General features: G+C 43.3%; 1 protein-coding gene across 1 annotated transcript; it reads right to left on the minus strand.

Moving 5' to 3' along the window:
- Positions 1–892: 892 nt before the first annotated feature.
- Positions 893–19669, minus strand: gsg1l2b (gsg1-like 2b). Its single transcript, XM_061232070.1, has 5 exons — positions 19243–19669; positions 18173–18220; positions 6325–6477; positions 3120–3231; positions 893–1199 (listed from the first exon to the last, which is right to left on the minus strand). Exons 1-5 carry the CDS (start codon positions 19541–19543, stop codon positions 899–901), a joined length of 915 nt encoding a protein of 304 aa, XP_061088054.1. The 5' UTR covers positions 19544–19669; the 3' UTR covers positions 893–898.
- Positions 19670–20679: the final 1010 nt, after the last annotated feature.

A 20679-nucleotide genomic window follows, 5' to 3' on the forward strand; every position in this document is an offset into this window, starting at 1 on the left:
AATAAAGTAAAAATGTTCCTAAAATGTGCTCGGTGTGTGTGTGTGTGTGTGTGTGTGTGTGTGTGTATATATATATATAGATATAAATTGTGTCCAGATTGCTCTATTATGAAAATAGAGTAATGTGCTATAATGAGAAGATAAATAACTGGTTTATCACATTAAAAAGCATTTGCTTTAAAGATAGATTTTAAAATATACAATGTTCACCATGCAGTTGCAACCAATGCATTAATTCATATTTTAAACAAAGGCACTCAACATATACTATATATTTACTCAACATATACTATATATTTGTGTATGATTTCACAATAGAAAATAAAATGAAAACATATTTCAGACAATTTAGTTGACTATGAGCAATTGAAAGAATTATGCACGATATTATTTTGTTAATTCACATCTTTGTTTGTCAGTCTAACAAAACAGAGATATATTTTTTCCCACATATGAATATTCAAAGTTCAATTTTCCTCACTGGAAAGGCCTATTTTTATTTACCAATATAAAGGAAGACTACATCTCAGAATGCACATCCAAAAATATTTCCCTTAGAAGGAAAACAAATTTGGCTGTTCTTTCTTACAATTGGTTTCACAAAAGGCAAAATTGAATTTGTTCCATTCATACATGCACACGCATTTGCACGTAAAAAACGAAGACCACAGTAAACTCTAACGGCAGCTGCAACTTCAACTGAAGTTTTCGTGAGACGATCCAATCGACTCAATCCAATGTTCAGGCAATCAAAGCAACAGCAATAAATAAGTTATTAACTCTAATGAGCGTTCTCCTCAACACATCATTAGAGACGTGTAGAGAGTCAGGTGGTAATGGGCCGGTGAGCGAGCCAGCGACCCCCAGGCACCGGTGAGGACAGCCCTGAAGAGGGCCCTCAGCAGTACTCCTCCACCTGCGGATCGGGCAGGTCGTTCAGATCCAGGACGAACGAGGTGTTGGACAGCTTGCGGCCATTGCTGGAGAGGTCCAGCAGCTCTTCAGCCGTGCTGGGCACCGAGCTGATGTACATGTCCCACACCTGGTCAGGAGAGTCGAGGTCCAGCAGCTTCTGCTTGATTTTCAGGTTCTTCTCGATGTTTCTCCGCTTATGTTTGAACTCCAGGATAGTCTTTGTGTACCTGTTGATGGTCGTCACTGAGGAGGCCATGCAGGCGGTGAAGGAACTCCATGCCAGGCTGGGCAAAAAGCAGGCCGTTAGTATTGAAGAAGGAGCTAACATGACTATTGTGAACAGAATAACACATCATACAGTTTAAACCTAGAAATGTTCTCTTGATACTTGCAGTGGAGATGCAAAGTTAATTGCTCCCCATTTTTTGATTCATAACCAAACAATTCACGGGTGGTTAATCTAAGGGCATTTTTTTAATACACTTTGGATTGAAAGTACGGAAAGTATTCACAGCGCTTCACTTTTTCCTCAAAATTATACACACAACACCCCATAATGACAGTTTTTGAAATTTTTGCAAATCTATTAAAAATAAAAAACTAAGAAATCACATACACATAAGTATTCACAGCCTTTGCTCAATACTTTGTTGATGCACCTTTGGCAGCAATTACAGCCTCAAGTCTTTTTGAATATGATGCCACAAGCTTGGCACACCTATCTTTGGGCAGTTTCGCCCATTCCTCTTTGCAGCACCTCACGCTCCATCAGGTTGGTTGGGGAGCGTCAGTGCACAGCCATTTTCAGATCTCTCCAGAGATGTTCAATCGGATTCAAGTCTGGGCTCTGGCTGGGCCACTTAAGAACATTCACAGAGTTGTCCTGAAGCCACTCCTTTGATATCTTGGCTGTGTGCTTAGGGTCGTTGTCCTGCTGAAAGATGAACCGTCGCCCCAGTCTGAGGTCAAGAGCGCTCTGGAGCAGGTTTTCATCCAGGATGTCTCTGTACATTGCTGCATTCATCTTTCCCTCAATCCTGACTAGTCTCCCAGTTCCTGCAGCTGAAAAACATCCCCACAGCATGATGCTGCCACCACCAGGTGATGAGCGGTGCCTGGTTTCCTCCAAACATGATGCCTGGCATTCATGCCAAAGAGTTCAATCTTTGTCTCATTCTCATGGTCTGAAAGTCCTTCAGGTGCCTTTTGGCAAACTCCAGGCGGGCTGCCATGTGCCTTTTACTAAGGAGTGGCTTCCATCTGGCCACTCTACCATACAGGCCTGATTGGGGGATTGTTGCAGAGATGGTTGTCCTTCTGGAAGGTTCTCCTCTCTCCACAGAGGAACGCTGGATCTCTGACAGAGTGACCATCAGGTTCTAGGTCACCTCCCTGACTACGGCCCTTCTCCCCCGATTGCTCAGTTTTGACGGGCGGCCAGCTCTAGGAAGAGTCCTGGTGGTTCCCAACTTCTTCCATTTACGGATGATGGAGGCCACTGTGCTCATTGGGACCTTCAAAGCAGCAGAAATGTTTCTGTACCCTTCCCCAGATTTGTGCCTCGAGACAATTCCTTTGACTTCATGCTTGGTTTTTGCTCCGACATGCACTGTCAACTGTGGGACCTTATATAGACAGGTGTGTGCCTTTCCAAATCATGTCCAATCAACTGAATTTACCACAGGTGGACTCCAATTAAGCTGTAGAAACATCTCAAGGTTGATTAGTGGAAACAGGATGCACCTGAGCTCAATTTTGAGCTTCATGGCAAAGGCTGTGAATACTTATGTACATGTGATTTCTTAGTTTTTTATTTTTAATAAATGTAATAAATTTAATAAAAACTTTTTTAATGTTGTCATTATGGGGTATTGCGTGTAGAATTTGGAGGAAAAAAATGAATTTCATACATTTTGGAATAAGGCTGTAACATAACAAAATGTGGAAAAAGTGAAGTGCTGTGAATAATTTCCGGATGCACTGTATTTCACATGCTGAAGAGGAGGGGGAAGACAAAAGCCCCACCAAACAAAGGTAAACTGAAAGCAGTTGCAGTCAAAGCTTAAAAAGGCATTTCCAAAGAAGATAGCAAATGTTTTGTGATGTCAATGTGTCATAGATTCGATGCAGGTGTTGCCTTTAAGGGCTATGCTACCAAATATTAGATAGTATTGCTATTACATATTTGAATACTGTAACCTTACATGTAGGACCAACTGTAGTCCCAGGTCTGTGGCTTCCAGTCTTCAGGCCCCAGACTCACTGTTAACTGGAAGGCTGTGGTAAACATCATGTGGGCCACCATTCCCAAAAGCCCTGTGAGACCAAGCAGACCAGGAGTGGTTTCAGAGTTCAGAACAGTCTATAAAAATGCCCAAACAAAACCACAAAAAAACATTGTATCATAAGATAAACTATGCTTCCATGCATAATTTTGATGATATTGATATCAGGAATTTATTTTCAAAAGCGGGCAGAAAACTTCCTGTATATACTGTTGTTCCCACAAAAAATGTTCCCAAACATTTTCATGCACCTGTTTATCATAGTTCAATTTCCGATATTTTTTATTATAGATTTTCACGTAGTGTGCAGGCTTCATATTTATTTCATCTTTTATATGATTTATATTATCATTTTTTTATTTGTGCTAGTTTCACTCTTATTGCACAATTCAATCATCACACAACTTCCCTCTTCTCTACATCATCTTTTTAATGTGTAAACCAGCTAAATGAATTTAAATGGCCAGTCGCACCTGGTTTTCTTGCAACTACCAGAAGCTGTTGTAATTCATATTGTTAACCACAAGGTGCCAGCATTGGATAGAAATTGTATGAAGTAGCATCATCTACTGGGGTTCATCTATAGGGGTTCCAACTGTACAAAATTATGATTGGATGCCATTATATTTGACACATTACATGGATAAATGGGTTTTTAAAATATTCAGCTGAAATGGGAGAGGAAATTCAGTATCACCCAACAATAGCTTTCAATTAAGGGGAAAAACAACCCTCTAGATTTCCCTGTGGTGTAAGGCTATGTGGTTCTGAATGACATTAGACATTACTAAAGTGGATACAGAATTACTCAATTTAATTATCCCAATTCAAGTACTCCTCACCAATACGTACCAGCTACTGTGGGCTGTACAGAATATGTATCATGCTTTGAATATGCTGTGGGCAATGATTTAGGTTTTTCAACAGACATGCACATCACGTTCACTGGCTTGCATCATATTGGGTCTCCTGCTGCAGTGTCTAAGCAGGTATACTGCAGTGTCTACACTATAAAGGGCAATTCTTTGTACATTTTTGTTTTGAATAAAACTATCTGTGATACATTCTCATTTGCTTAAAACACAAAAACCAGCAGACAATGTGGTTCTCCAGGACCAGGATTGAGTATCATCGTAGTAAAAAAAGAAATGCATCCATATATAGCAGGGGTGTGGAATTTTATCTAAAAGGGCTAGTGTGGGCACAGATTTTAGTTTTAGCCCAGCACTGATTCTGCTTAAGGTCCTGATTGAAGACCATGATTAGTCATTTCGCTGAATCATTCTTTTTTTTTTTAATGTTATATAACTACTCTCATTTATGTGTGCATTTCCCACTGCTTCTTAAGAAACCCCCTATCATACTCAAGCACTGCATTTCAGAATACTGCAGCATGTCCACTGTAGTTAGTAATCAAACTAAATTTAACATGTGAGTGTCGCTTATAAACATTGCTGTCAGTCATCGTCTGTGCTTAATTAGTGGCAATTACTTATGGAGGTGGAGCAAATGCGATAATTGTTTGAGAAGGGCATTGATAAAGTGGACTGAACTACCATTTGAGAAAAAACTGTTAACTCGATTTATAAACCACGTGATCTGAAGGAGCAGGAATTTGAGGCACAGTTCATCAATTCTTTTGTCTCACTCGTAGTGTTCTTTCTCAGTGACAGCGTTCCTGATCTCTGTCTACTCTTCAGTAAGTGACAACCCCTAATTTCGGCCTATTTAATTAATTAAAAATAAAAAGCACTGAATGCACCGTACACACATTTACTTTATTCTGGATATGTGTCTGCTATACTTCCTTTATGGTTCTCAGATTAATGTCAGTACATTCTATTCCAAAGCCTTGGTAGAATAGTAATACTGTAACGTAATTTAGTCTGACAGAATTAACCTCCTAAGACCTGGCGTACACATGCTTGGACTCCACATTTTGGGCTGTACAACCATAATACTTAATTCTTAAGACCGAGAGTCCACATATGTGGACATCATTTTTCTCAAAAACTACATCATGTCAAAAGATGATGCTTAGTTTTTATACTTATCAGGTCCCAATAAGCCCAAATAGCAAAGAGAAATTAAAACTGCATACCAAAAAAGAGTGCGGGTCTTAGGAGGTTAATTCTAATAAATTGAGCACATACATCTTCTGTCATAAAAATAAGAAATCATGTTTTATTCATGAACATCACATTTGACAGAGCTCATATTTACATGCTCTCTTTCATCAATGTCTTTTTGGTGACTCACTCCTGCCCCTGCTGGATGGAGTTCTGCATCACAGTGGGAGGCATGGTTATATAATACCCCACCGCCTTTGAGTATTATCAAGGTCTCTGGGAAACTGCCAAAACAAGTCTTAACTGGGCTTTTCTTAATCAGAATCGAGAACAGCACATCGGTCATGTTGCAGTGGAGGAATTTACATCATTAGTTTCAATTTAGCAGCTCAGGCAGGGGCACCCCTGGTCCCCCACGAGGGCTCTGTGCTATATTTGTGGGCTTGAGCCAGCAGCAACTCACTCTCAATCAGAGAGTGAATGGCTCTAATACAAATTTACATGTCAATTTCAACACAAAGGAAACTTTGGAAGTAACAGAATGTGAAATGTGAAATGTGGAAATGTATTTATCTTCTTTTCCCTGCACCCTGAGGTCTTCCATTAGAAATGTATGACTTAATACTGAATACCAGGACTCCTGAATAAAAATGACTAACAAGTCACTTCCTAAAATTCAGATGTGCTCCCCAAATACTGAAAACAAGCTTAATTCCGACCTGACTGTGACACTTTTACTGGATGAATGCTGAGAAGTATGGGGTGTGGCAGTCAATTTTCAATCATTTTATACAATTCATACAAAATTCTAATAATGTACAGCTCACATATTAAAAAGCTAGACTGTAAAACTTTTATAGGCTACAAGCCATCGGAATAATTTCCCCAGTGCAATGGCAGTGAATTATTTTCTGGATACTGGATATGTGCTCGATTTCCTAGACTGCTTTACCCCCATCTGCTATGCTAGAGGAGATAGAGGTTAATACGAACAGTGAAATTTTAATCAAGAGCAAGGACATATAAGAGGCAGGTGATCTTTACTGTGAAATTACCTGACAGGACGGTAAATATTGCAGCAAACGCATTCAGCTTGAGCCCATCAATAACGTTGCCGTAATGACAGACCTCTATTGACATGAGGATCCCACCGGTCGCCAGCAGAACGATGTAGAGACACTCAGCCACAATGCACAGCCACAGAACACCTGCGAGGAGTCGAGAGTAGGGCACAGCGTTTCATCTCTGAGGGAGGAAATCCATTATACACAAAACAAACAAACAAACAAAAACTCACAAAGGGAAACCAACTCACCTCATAATAGACTGGTTTTTAGGTTCTCATTGAGTTTTTGACAAGGGAAAGATGGATCTCTCTTTGGCGAAGGCAGAATGTCTCTTACAATATATGTAAATATCAATTTTTCTTGGTGTGGAATCAGCTGAAGGTTGGAGCACTATTGGGAAATATTACCTGCTCTTCAGTTACAGACAATCTACACTGATGGTCTGCTCATGAGTAGTCTTCTCTAAATTCAAATCTACTACCTCTTGAGAGTTGCATTGCACTTGTGCCAGGAAGAAAACATATCTTGACAATGATAAGAATGTACTAATTATTACAGTAGTCATAGAACAGTACCACATCATATAATTGTCTGCTGAATCATCGCAATACTAGCTATACCATGCAACAATATCATCACTACACATAATATACACCATGTGTCATGGTGGGAGGTAATTCTCACTGGTGCCACTAGTTGGCCGAGGATTATTGTTTCCACCTGTTCCTCGTTTACGCCAGGGGAATTACCTCCCGGGAGAGTATTTAAGACCAGCAGGGACTAGTTTCTGTGCTTTTGTGTTCAACCGTTCGCCCTTGGCACAAAGCCGGTAAAGCGCCCGGTAGACTCTAACCCTATACGAGTCAGGTACGGTGCTGGTGGATAATTCTCTCATTGCTAAAAAAGGAGAAATATCTAAAAGGTAAGGAAGGCGTACAGCTGGAAGTGTTGTGTGTGCTGGCGCCTTCCTCAAGGGTTTTGTTTTTCTTTTGGACTCGTGTGAGTCGATGGTAGAGGGACGTTGTCCCCGGTGTTGTATTTTGGTTTGCATTTTTGTCCCGAGCTGCGCCTCGAGGTTTTTATTTTCGTGCCTAGCTTTTCTCGCTAGGTTGTATTTTCTTTTGGTTTTCACTCAGTGCCCAGCTATTTGGCACGGTACCAAAGTATTGGATCGCCCTAGTTATTTAAGGGTTGTTTTACGTTCTCTAGCCGTTTTTGAGCTACTTCTCTGTTTACGATTTCTAAGTTTGGTTTGTTTAATTTCCTTTCCTCCCATTGTTCCGGGAGAAGTCCTGTTCCTAGCTGGGTATCCCTATTTCGGTTCTCCCTGGGATTTAGTGACTGACACGTTCGCGTGTCGGTTAAAAAAGGTTCTACCTTTGGTCGCGCCTGGCTCTCCGCTTAGCTTCCAACGCTACAGAACACAAAAGCCACCATGGAGAGACCAGCGACCAGTACTGGAAGGGAGATGGGAGACTCCCCACTAGAAGCGGTGGTAGCCGCTCAGCAGGCTATGCTAGCTAGGCAGGGGCAGGCGCTGCAGGAATTGCACACCCAGCAGACAGCTACCACCGAGCAGCAGACCATGGTTTTTCAGAGGCAGGACGAGATCCTGTCTAGGCTGGGCAGGCAGCAAGAGGTGTTGATGGAGCTTGCCGATAGTTTTCGATTACTGGCAAGCGAGTTCCATTCCCCACAAGCTCAGGCACCACATCCCTACAACCCTCAGCCACTCACTTCCTCCCCTTCTACGGGATCCGCATCCCAGCCCAGTTCACCACTAATACGGGAACCTAAGTTACAGTTGCCGCTGCGGTACGGGGGAGAGGCGGGTAGATGTAGGGGGTTTCTTTCCCAGTGCTTAATTTTTTTTAAAGCCCAACCCTCACGATTCTCAACCGAGGATTCCCAAGTAGCGTTTATTTTATCCCTGTTGACCGGGACCGCTCTGGCCTGGGCAGATCCGCTGATTCGGGCACAATCCCCCCTAATGAGCAGCTCCCAGCTCCTAATGCAGGAGATGACAAGAGTATTCGACCACAATGTCACGGGTAAAGAGGCGGCGGCCCGATTAACGTGGATGAGGCAGGGAACTCAGAGTGTGGCAGAGTTTTCAGTGGCGTTCCAGGCTCTGGCAGGGGAGACGGGGTGGGCGGACGAACCGCTAATGACACTCTTTACATGTGCACTGTCAGACTCGGTCAGGGACGCGCTGGCCACAGTGGAGCCACCGGGGAATTTAGGCTCACTAATATCGACAGCGATTCGTATTGATAACCGGGTTCGGGAACGTGAGCGAGAGAGAGCCGGCAGAATGGGTAGTTTCAATTGGCCGGTTCCGCCCTCCCTGAGCCAGTTTACAGAGGCGGAGCAGAGACAGGGGGAACACAAATTGGAGGAACCCATGCAGCTTGACAGCACCACGCTGGCGCGTCCTAGGAGGCGGCCTGGGAGAGAATGGTTGTGCTTCTTTTGTAAACGGCCAGGGCACTTAATAAAGAACTGTCCTAACCGGAAAGCAAAAGAGCAGTCCCACTAGTGGAGCGAGAGTCACTAGTGGGACCAGGTGCAGGTATTAGCTTTCGCACAGTGCTTCCCGTCGAACTGACGTGGAAGGGGGCCGTAGTGAGGACAGAAGCTTTTATCGACTCTGGGGCAGTGGACAACTTTATTGACCGTCAGTGGGCTAGGCAAAATAATCTGCCGGTTCGGTCTATACCGCAGCCCCAATCCATTACGGCGCTGGACGGCCGCCCATTGGGTTCCGGGGTGGTTCGTCACAAAACGGAGCGAGTGGTTATGCGTATCCCGTTTGGGGGGCACCGGGAACGTATATATTTTTATTTGGTGGAATCTCCGGTTTATCCGATTATTTTAGGACATGTCTGGTTGGTAAAGCATCAGCCACAAATAAACTGGGGTAACGGGAGCAACCCGGTGTCCCGGTGGGGTCCGCAGTGTGATGAGCACTCCAATCATGTGTATAACTCCTCGACCCCTCCTATTGAGACTGACATAGGGTCCGAATTGGACGAGGAGGAGGCTAGGGAGCCCCATAATCCTAGTGTCTGGGTACCTGAGGGGGAGGAGGAGCAGGAGGGGAGTCTGGAGTGGGACTCCATGTGTGATTGGAATCGTCTTACTGACGACGGGGAGGGCAGTGAGGGCTCTGATTGGGACACTGAGAGCTTGTTTCAGACCTCAGGTAGTGGGGGTGAGGAACGTATGGTTGGGGCTATCGAATTTCCGCTACCAACCAACGTTCCGAGGGTATATGGCGAGCTGGCAGAGGTATTCAGCAAGCAGCGCGCGACCACACTACCACCGCATCGGTCATACGACTGTGTGATCGAGTTACACCCAGGGACAGTCCCACCCCGGGGCGCACTCTATTCTTTGTCAGTGCCTGAGAGCAAGGCAATGAAAGAATACATTCGCGAAGCCTTAGCGAATGGTTTTATCAGACCATCATCGTCACCAGCGGGAGCGGGATTTTTTTTTGTTAAAAAGAAGGATGGCAGTCTTAGGCCATGTATTGATTACCGGGGACTAAACGCGATCACAGTCAAGAATAGATATCCCTTACCGCTGATGAACTCTGCGTTTGAGCGCCTGCAGGCGGCATCGGTGTTCACAAAATTAGATCTCCGTAACGCGTACAATTTGGTTCGCATACGAGAGGGCGACGAATGGAAGACCGCGTTTAACACACACTCTGGCCATTATGAGTATCGCGTCATGCCATTCGGTCTTACCAACGCCCCCGCAGTGTTTCAGGCGTTAGTAAATGATGTGCTCAGAGAAATGCTGGAGAGGTTTGTATTCGTCTATCTGGATGATATCCTGATCTTCTCTGCCACTATCTCTGAGCATATTCGCCACGTGAGACTAGTGTTGTCGCGTCTTTTGGAGGCTCGCCTTTTTGTGAAGGCTGAAAAGTGCGTGTTTCACGCTAATTCGGTATCTTTCCTGGGGTTCATTGTATCTGCGGGGAAAACAGAGATGGACCCGAATAAAATCTCTGCGGTAAAGAATTGGCCTACCCCGGAATCGGTTAAGCAGGTGCAGAGGTTCCTAGGCTTCGCCAATTTTTACCGTCGTTTTATCCGTAATTTTAGCACCGTAGTCGCACCCATTACCGCGCTCACAAAGAAGGTCCCGACGCGTTTTGTATGGACAGCTCGTGCGGAAGCTGCGTTCATTGAATTAAAGAATAGGTTCTGTTCGGAACCTATTTTAATAACTCCGAATCCCTCCCTACCATTCATTGTAGAGGTTGACGCCTCTGAGCTGGGGGTAGGGGCTATTTTGTCTCAACGGTCCCCCCAAGACCAAAAGGTGCACCCTTGTGCGTTTTTCTCGCGGTCGCTGTCCCAACCCGAGAGAAACTACGATGTGGGAGACAAGGAGCTGCTAGCGGTCAAACTAGCTTTGGAGGAGTGGCGGCATTGGCTGGAGGGGGCGGAGCATCCGTTCACAGTGTGGACAGACCATAAAAACTTGGAGTATATTCAATCGGCTAAGACTCGCAACTCGCGCCAGGCCCGCTGGGCGCTGTTTTTTGCGCGTTTTTCTTTTACTGTGACGTACCGCCCCGGGTCCAAGAACACCAAGCCAGATGCCCTCTCACAGGTTTTTGACAAGGCGGATAGGGAGCACGAGCCTGAACCCATTCTGTCCGGGGCTCAAATTGTGGCGCCTGTGGTTTGGAAGGTGGAGTCGGCAGTGCGGAGAGCACTGCGCCAAGATCCGGGTCCAGGGGGGGGTCCACCTAGTAGCCTTTTTGTGCCTGCGGGGGTCCGTTCCCAAGTACTACAATGGGGACATGCCTCACGGCTGGCGGGGCATCCCGGGGTCCACCGCACCAAAGATTTGGTGTCTCGACGGTTCTGGTGGCCCGGGATGGAAAAGGATGTCCGGGAATTCGTGGCCGCGTGTCCAGTTTGCGCACGCAGCAAGGGCTCCCATCGACCACCATCAGGGTGGCTACGTCCGTTACCCATCCCGAAGCGCCCATGGAGTCACATCGCACTAGACTTTATCACGGGGTTGCCACCATCGGACGGTAAAACGGTCATTCTAGTGGTGGTGGACCGTTTTTCCAAGGCGGCTCATTTTGTGGCACTGCCAAGATTACCATCAGCAGGGGAGACCGCTAGGTTGGTGGTAGATCATGTGTTTAGACTTCACGGTCTCCCACAGGACGTGGTTTCTGATCGCGGACCCCAGTTCGCTTCCCGGTTCTGGCGTGCGTTCTGCTCTCTGTTGGGGGCCTCGGTGAGCCTTTCGTCTGGCTTCCACCCAGAGACCAACGGACAGACAGAACGCACTAACCAAACTCTCGAGAACACGCTCCGGTGTCTGGCTATGGACAACCCCACGTCGTGGAGCCGCCAGCTCACGTGGGCGGAGTACGCCCACAATACGTTACTAAATGTGTCCACAGGTCTCTCACCGTTTGAGGTACAATTTGGCTATCCCCCGCCTCTGTTCCCGGAGCTAGAGAGAGGGGGCGCAGTGCCCTCTGCTGAGGCCTTTGTTCGGCGGTGCCGGGCCACATGGAGGAAAGTGCGAGTGGCCCTTTTAAGAGCTACGGCCAACCAGAAAAGGCTGGCCGACAGGCGTCGTCGAGCAGCGCCCTGCTATAGGGTGGGGCAGCGGGTATGGCTGTCCACACGTGATCTGCCCTTGAGGGTCGAGTCGCGTAAGCTTGCCCCTCGATACGTGGGGCCTTTTAAAATTATTAGGAAGATCAACCCCGTCACGGTGCGCCTCCAGTTGCCTCGCTCTATGAGGATCCACCCTACCTTCCATGTTTCCCGTCTCAAGCCCGTGTCGACGAGCGTACTGGCACCTGCGGAAGTTCCTCCACCACCCCCTCGATTAATTGACGGGGGCCCGGTCTACACCGTCCGTCGCATCCTGGCGGAACGTCGCGTAGGCAGAGGGAGACAATACCTTATAGATTGGGAAGGTTTCGGGCCGGAGGAACGCTGTTGGGTTCCCTCTAGGGACATTTTAGACCCCGAACTGATTCGTGAGTTTCACAGGCGGGGGGCTAAAGGAGCGTCTGGGGTCGCTCCTTAGTAGGGGGGTCCTGTCATGGTGGGAGGTAATTCTCACTGGTGCCACTAGTTGGCCGAGGATTATTGTTTCCACCTGTTCCTCGTTTACGCCAGGGGAATTACCTCCCGGGAGAGTATTTAAGACCAGCAGGGACTAGTTTCTGTGCTTTTGTGTTCAACCGTTCGCCCTTGGCACAAAGCCGGTAAAGCGCCCGGTAGACTCTAACCCTATACGAGTCAGGTACGGTGCTGGTGGATAATTCTCTCATTGCTAAAAAAGGAGAAATATCTAAAAGGTAAGGAAGGCGTACAGCTGGAAGTGTTGTGTGTGCTGGCGCCTTCCTCAAGGGTTTTGTTTTTCTTTTGGACTCGTGTGAGTCGATGGTAGAGGGACGTTGTCCCCGGTGTTGTATTTTGGTTTGCATTTTTGTCCCGAGCTGCGCCTCGAGGTTTTTATTTTCGTGCCTAGCTTTTCTCGCTAGGTTGTATTTTCTTTTGGTTTTCACTCAGTGCCCAGCTATTTGGCACGGTACCAAAGTATTGGATCGCCCTAGTTATTTAAGGGTTGTTTTACGTTCTCTAGCCGTTTTTGAGCTACTTCTCTGTTTACGATTTCTAAGTTTGGTTTGTTTAATTTCCTTTCCTCCCATTGTTCCGGGAGAAGTCCTGTTCCTAGCTGGGTATCCCTATTTCGGTTCTCCCTGGGATTTAGTGACTGACACGTTCGCGTGTCGGTTAAAAAAGGTTCTACCTTTGGTCGCGCCTGGCTCTCCGCTTAGCTTCCAACGCTACACCATGTCGCTACTTTATTAGAGACACCTATCTAGTACCAGGTCGGACAATCCAGAACGATCTGAATTCTTTGTGGCAAGGATTCAACAAAGTACTGAAAACAAATCTAACAAAAACATTAATTACTTACAGGTATAATATGTAATTTGTATTTGTGTGTTAAAACATTCTTACAATCCTTTCCTATCATTGAAAAAGGCTCACTGGCATGTTGACTCACCCTTATAGCCCTTAAATTTGGGTTTCAAAGTATAGACTCAACGGGCCGTCACTCTGTACCAAAACATTGTATAGCTGTACAATTATTCAAGCTCATTGGTAAAAAATTGGTTCTAATTGCCACAGCCAATGGCATTTCAACATCAGCGCGTTCATAGAGAAGGAGTGGGATGAACAATGTTGTGGTTTGAGGTGTTTGTTGTTGCAATTCCTCTCTTGATCGTTAGAAGTCTGAAATAAGCTATTGTACCTAACTTACTTAAACATTAAGCACCAAGTTCCACTTCATCCCAAAGGTGCTCTACTGGATTGAGATCAGGGCACTGTGTAGGGCATTGGACTACACTGTCATGTTTGTGGAACCAGCTTGAGATGATGTGTGCTTTGCAACATGGTGCATTATCCTACTGGGAGTATCCATAGCTGACAGGCATGGAACCTGGTGTGGTCTTCTGCTGCTGTAGCCCATCCGGTCCATGGTTCAATGCATTGTTTTTTTAGAGATGCCCTTCTGCTCACCACATAACGGCTGCTTTTTGAGCATTTATGCCTTAATGTTAGCTTTAAACTGTAGATGCTATAGCGCACCACATCTGGCACCAACAATCACACCAGTGTCAAAGTTGCTTAGATCATATGTCCTGTCCATTCTAATATTTGGTCAAATAACAACCAAACCTCTTCACCAAATGTCTTCATTTCTCTATGAGCTGCAGCCGCATGATTTGCTGTTTCAAGAAGCAGGCATTAATGAGCACTGTACCTAATACAGTGTGTATATATGTATGTATATATATATATATATATATATATATAGGGTGGGACATTTTAAAATTTTCTCAATGATTACTGTACATGATAATTGCCTTTACTGGAGTACTTTTATTTATTATAATTTTTGATCTATTTGTTTGTGCCTAAAGCAATCTCTACCTCTTTCCCAACTTCCCTTCCCAAAAAAGCATGGAAATATCTTAGGCCGTTAAAAGAAAGATACAGTGAGGCCCTTATCTATGCACACAAATCTAGTTTTATAGCGTATCCTCTCGGGGAAGGTTTTATTACCTATCTGATGAAACAGTACAAAAGCCTTTTTGAATTAAAGTTTAAATGTCCAAGCTGTGACATTCAGCTGAACAAATCAATTGAATGTTTTAATTTCCTTATAGGTAATGGCTGTTGAGGCCTTCTAGCCTGGCATTTACATTTATGGGGTTGTAGCCAGACAACAGCAGAGGTCTGTGTTGTGTCTGCCCTATCACATTAGCTATATTCTTTGACCAAGAATGAGAATTTTGATACTGGGTGGACTTAACATTATTACAAACATCACCTTCATTGTCATTTCCCTTTTTGGTAGATGTGTTCAATAGCTAAGCTGAACTATACCCCCTTACTGATTCTTGTTTGGTCTCCTTAGAAATAGGCTAAAACAACAAATATCTTTATTGTGGTATTATGGTACTAAGGGTTACTTTTAAGTAGACAGTTTAGGGTTACTTTGGTAACAATTATTTTTTCAGTTCTTTTGTAAGCTAGTCCTTGCCATAAATGTACCTTGCCTTCCTTCAAGTGTTTCAACCCAGAAATCAAAGTCAATGTCCTCAATCCCTGAAGGGTTAAGTATTCATGAATGTTGAATGGAAAGCTGTATTGTATTGCTACATTGATTTTGAAGTTGGGCATTACATAGGGCACCTTGGAGTGGGGGGGAGCAGGGCATATGTCACACTCTCACTCTTTTTCACATTTCATGGGCGCAATACATCACAATGGAATAAATGTCATGCCAATTACAGGCACCCCCGTTAATGTCAGCAGTGCACCAACCCCCCGCCCCCCCTCGACTCATCAATAACCGCAGACATGAACAGCAACAGAGCACTGTGGCATGTGGCAGTTGTAGTCTTCTGTATATCTGACGAATCAAACTCAGAAAAATAAGAATCAAGATTCATAGTTCTGCCACGTATAAGTTGCCGGGCATCAATTTGATAGTATGTCTAGTGTAGGCCAGGGATATGTCCATAATATCCCTGTTAATAATCCATTTACTATAACATTAGTACTAGTACAAGAAGCCTAGTTGCTGATTATACAATATCACAATGTGACACCTTCCCCCAAAGTCATTGAGACAACTTCCCCAAACTGACGTGTGCTAATGTTGACTATATCTCAAGGTCAGCTTAATATATGACTGCAACTGTATGAAAATGCATTTTATTCTCTCCTCTACTTAGTACAAAAATATAATTTTGAACATAAATTCCTAAAAACAGTTGGTAACACTTTACTTGAACCCCCCTTTATATAATTTGACATCAACTGACATCATCTGTTATGCCATCTTGTGACAGCTGTTATGTCATGTGTATCATTGTGACAACTTACCCCACTCTTCCCGAGAGAATATATATTTTTAAATTTGTTTTGTTTATGCCATTATTGTGTTCAAAGTTCCCCGAGCAAAGTCTGCCTTACTCTGTTATTCTCTCTCTCTCTCGCAATTTAAATTGGATTCAATTGGTCTTTTTTATTACTTATTTTCCTTTTAGTGTTTTAGTTGAATTTTTTAGTTAATTAGTATTAACTACATTTGTGAGGGTAACTGTTATGTATACATTTTTCAAATGACCATGCTGTTTGTATATTTAATAAACATAATTACTGTAATCTTAAATCAGATATAGATTGATGTTGGTTGATTCCATCAGTTTACTGCTACAAAAGATTACAAACCTGATTTTTATCATGTGCATAATTGGAAAACTGGGAATATCTCTGAAGGTTCTAGAAATATTTTTAAATTAGATGGATTGTCATGAGAAGAGGTATACTGCAGGGGTTATTGTAAATGTTCAATTTATTAGTTGGTTAATGTAATGAAATAGGTATTGATCAGGAAATAAATGGGGTGAAGCCAAGCAAAGAAACAGACTGATCTGGCTGGCAGTTGTATCTGACACCTATCATCTGATTATTCTGCTGCCATCTTATAAATGCGCTAAATGGTCAGACAGCTCCATGCCTGAGCAAGTTCATTATTCCATACAATTCTCCTTATGTTCTGAGACAGCTGGCTTCCCGTAGGGCCTTCTACTACAAGGCCCTGAAAGTACAGCATGACTTGCTTCTACATACAATATGAAGAAATCAGAGAAGTAAGAGCATTCTTTGGAATATCATAGAAAAACCAAGCTCCCTGAAGTGTGCAATTTCCATTGATGCTGCCATTGTTTAGCTGGAGGTGGTACTGTGATAAATGTCAATTATGGTACTGTAAAATGTATTTTTGTATGGGCCTCATACACTTTACAATAGAGCACATACAGTACATGACTCTGGCTTGACAAAGACAGCACTAAGGTTGCTTAGTTTCATCTATTGGAGTTTAGTATCTTACCTAATAATAATACCCAACACAATAAATAATTAGTCAATTTAGCAGATTAGCATTTTCTGTTTCCACCAAGGGGGAAATTTCTGTCACAAATGCTGTTTTGTGTTGTCTCTTTTTTACTGTACATGCAGTCCACCAGCATGCATGGTGCATGTTAGGTGCTGTTGCACCAGGGCTCTGTCTCTCACTTAATTAGGTTGCATTCGCCATCACTTCAATTGTTTATATCATTCTCACCATGTTCTGAGACTCTTTGGTATGAGGACTACTTGTTTGATTATCTTTATCTTTATTTATCAAAAATGTGAATAAAGCCAAGCATTCATTCAGCCAATGTTTGCAGCAATTCCTGTCATACATTAAGGCTTCACTGGGTGTACAGTTTCCATCCTGTAACACTCTTCCCATTAATAGTAACTGGCTATTAGTATCGCCATGGTATTTATACTTTATAAGAAATAAGTTTTATTTAAATTTTTATATATGAAACATTAACTTATTATGGCTCTTCTTCTATGTGCATTGTACACACTTGCTGTATGTGCTGCTGCAGGTAATGTGAGAAAGAGCAATCTTAATGAATGCAGCATTTTAACAGCTGTTAAAAAAATCATGATTTTGGGAGCAGTATTTGAAGGAGCTGTTAAAATGTTCAAATTTTATGCACCATTGTTAATCAACTGCTCCAGCTGAACATTATATGAATATAGTGGTTGAGTGTGCAGGAATGGATTGTCCAAAAATATATTTTAATTGTGATCATTATTTATTGTCCTGTTGAGATGTCGCATCATAAAAATCACCACAGAGAACCACTTTTGAGGAAAGCATTGAATTAAAGCATAACGTTGGTCACAGTATTTAAGCAAGCTTCAAATATATACATTTGTTTGTATCATGAAGTGTAGCCTATATATATATCATGAAGTGTAGCCTGGGTGCATATTCATGCTAACATGATGCATGCATATCTACCAATATTTTAAGTGCCTACAATTATTCTGATTGACTGGGCTTGAAAAGTAACATTTCATCATCTGGCACCAATAGCAATAGCCATGAAAATAAATTGCTTGAATATGATTGGTTACTTTGACCAGCGAATGCAATTTTGCTATTGAGATATAGCTGACTCAATGCATATACACGTCCATGTTATTTTAGGGACTGATTCAATACCTTGAAAAAGAAAAAGTAGCAACTGATAAACCACAATTAACAAAGTACAAAGCACAAAAATGCATGCATACCAGATAATAAACTCACAAAATACAAACATATTAAAGCATAGGGTTAATAGTTTTCCATTTCTATATTTTAAAATGATGGAAAAATACCTAGCACACAATGTACCTACCTCTTTCATGTGAAGGTGCAATAGTAAGAAAACTTCTACAATGCTCTCCTGAAAATACATACAGTAAATGCACTTTAGCATAATGGATTAGCATTGTCCAGTGAAGAGTTACTAATGAGATTGCATTGTTTAAATGGAGAATTCACATACAGTATAATGAGTTTATATATTCAGTTATAAATGGCATTCAAGCTGACTATTTACATCACAGTGGATGAGGAGGATGATGACGATTAAGAAAATGTTGTTGATGATGATGATAATGATGAAGACGATGAACGGTTGTGAGGAATTTTCTTATACCTTCAGTATTTCACAGTAATCAATTTATTAGCTTGCTTTTTGGCATTTGGCCATTCCAAGATTCAAGATATTTGAGAATACTATCTGTTTCTCAGAGAAAACAACCTTTCAAGTGCAGTGTGGTTGGATAATAATGGTGCACTGCATTCACACATAGCTCATGGAAATCCTTAAGTGTAAAATCTCAGCAGTGTTTTCTAAGTGATCGTCATATTTATAGTTACTTGTAAGCATGTAAGCAATCTTATCTGAAATTATTTCTGATGTTTTGAACTGTAATATTGCTGATCTCTCCTCTTAGTGGTTAATCTCTCACGGGATATCTGTGCTTTTCCGTGAAATGTACAAGCTCTTAATAAAATACTAAACTGACAAGCATTATACTACCTTGTTATGAGGAAACACTCAACAGTTTTGTTAGGAGAAGACAGAGTGGCAATAGAACATATTAAAAGTTGAAACAATATTTCACTGCTCAGCTCAAAATGTCTGTGAAGGATGATGTATATGTTGCAGGTTTATGATTGACTGATCAGTCCTGTACAGATAATGACATGCCCTTCAATTCTTTGACACAAAGCTGTTTTCTTTCCATTTAACAAATGTGTATAATGAAAGGAACACATCCACAAAAAAGGAAACAAGAAGAAAACTAGCTACCGAGTACTGTAATGTCCAGTACTGTGTCTGAAAAGTTTGCTCCACAAATGTCTTAAAGACTGAGGGCATCTGCAAGTCATGCTGTGCGTTTTTCCAGTAGCACTTACCGATCAAGTTGACATTCTGCTCGCAGGAGAACCAGATACCCGTGTGGAACTTTCTGATGAGAAACTTATCCTCCCCAGTCTCCCAGATGTACTGGACCAGGCGGCTGTCGTTGAGGTTGGAGCTGTTGTATCTGATGCAGTAGGGCTGCTTGGGAGTGAAGGGCCCAGTGCAGAACGGCTTCACCACTTTCCTGGTGCCCTCGCACCAGTAGCTGGTGGTGAGAGCGGAGACAGCGAACAGGAGGGCGATGAAGTTCAAGGTGAGCGCCAGAGAAGCTCTCCGCCGCCGGTCTATCCCCATCCTGGAGGGAAGGCGGACTGAAAAGCCTCTAATCCGTCCTTTCAATATCTGCCGACTGCTTCTCCAGTCCTCATAATCCAGCTTTTCATTAAAGAATCCTCGGGTAATTACAGCTGACTGCGTGTCCTGCCTGTGCCGCTCACTCCCTGGATATGCTCATTTGATGAGCAGATACTCTCTTTGTATCCCTCTCTCCTTCTCCCCACCTCTCTCTCTCTCCCTCTCTCTCTCTCACTCGCTCTCTCATTCACTCCCTCCTTGAGTTCAGTCAGTGAATGGAGCACAATATCCCTCTCCCCCTTTCCTTGCCACTAGACACGGATTACAGTGCTGTCACTTGGGGGCAGGACTGTTTTAAATTAGGGTAAGAGGTTTCAGTCGGTGGGTTTAGAGGAATCCGTGGGGGTGGGGGAACAGAGGGAACAGCAGGGGAAGGGGTGTCTGCGCCTGTGGTGGAACCTGGAGGCTCTTCTGGGGAAGGGGTGCTACCAGAGGGGGTTAATGGTAATGGAAGCAGACAGCCACAGCTGTGCGGGCTGCTGTCATGTCCCGCAATTACGCAGATTGAGAGAGCCCGCGTGGAGGAAAAGGGCTTCTGCACACTCCTGCCCAGGGTCAGGCACAATGACAGACTTGGTAATCAAGTGCCTGGCTGACTTCACTGTGCCAGTACTGTGGTCCACCTCTGCTGAGTTCTTACTCATGTGATGTAAAATAAAGAGTTTCATGCCCCCTAATGTAAAAATATTACTTTTTAATTCATGTACTTAAATCCAAAGCCATTTTTTGTTCCTGTCAATATTTCAGAATGGTATGAATGGAGCCGATTCTTTGAAAGTGACTGATTTTCAAAACATTTAGCCAAAGTATATGCCAAAGGTATATCACATGGTGTAATCATTGTAGAGGGGTATGAATTACTGTTAGTGTCTGGTATTTCACTGGTTGTAAAGTGGGGCTTGTTTATGTAATTATTTTTTCTTTACTACCAATGTTTTAGTCATACTATATACACTCAGTGAGTAAACCTGTACACCAACTTGTTAATACAAATACTTAATCAGCCAATCAGGTGGCAGCAACTAAGTGCATAAAAGCATACAGACGTGGTCAAAAGGTTCAGCTGTTGTTTAGAC

This window comes from Conger conger, chromosome 2, assembly GCF_963514075.1.
Source record: "Conger conger chromosome 2, fConCon1.1, whole genome shotgun sequence".
Classification (NCBI taxonomy): domain Eukaryota; kingdom Metazoa; phylum Chordata; class Actinopteri; order Anguilliformes; family Congridae; genus Conger; species Conger conger.

What these genes read in the sequence shown, in the direction of transcription:
- gsg1l2b (XM_061232070.1), bottom strand. Translation starts at nt 19,543, where the DNA reads ATGGGGATAGACCGGCGGCGGAGAGCTTCTCTGGCGCTCACCTTGAAC. An exon ending in TGCACCTTCACATGAAAGAG is followed by an intron (nt 6,478 to 18,172) that starts GTAGGTACATTG and finishes GACTCCTCGCAG; the next exon opens with GTGTTCTGTGGCTGTGCATT. An exon ending in AATATTTACCGTCCTGTCAG is followed by an intron (nt 3,232 to 6,324) that starts GTAATTTCACAG and finishes TTGGTCTCACAG; the next exon opens with GGCTTTTGGGAATGGTGGCC.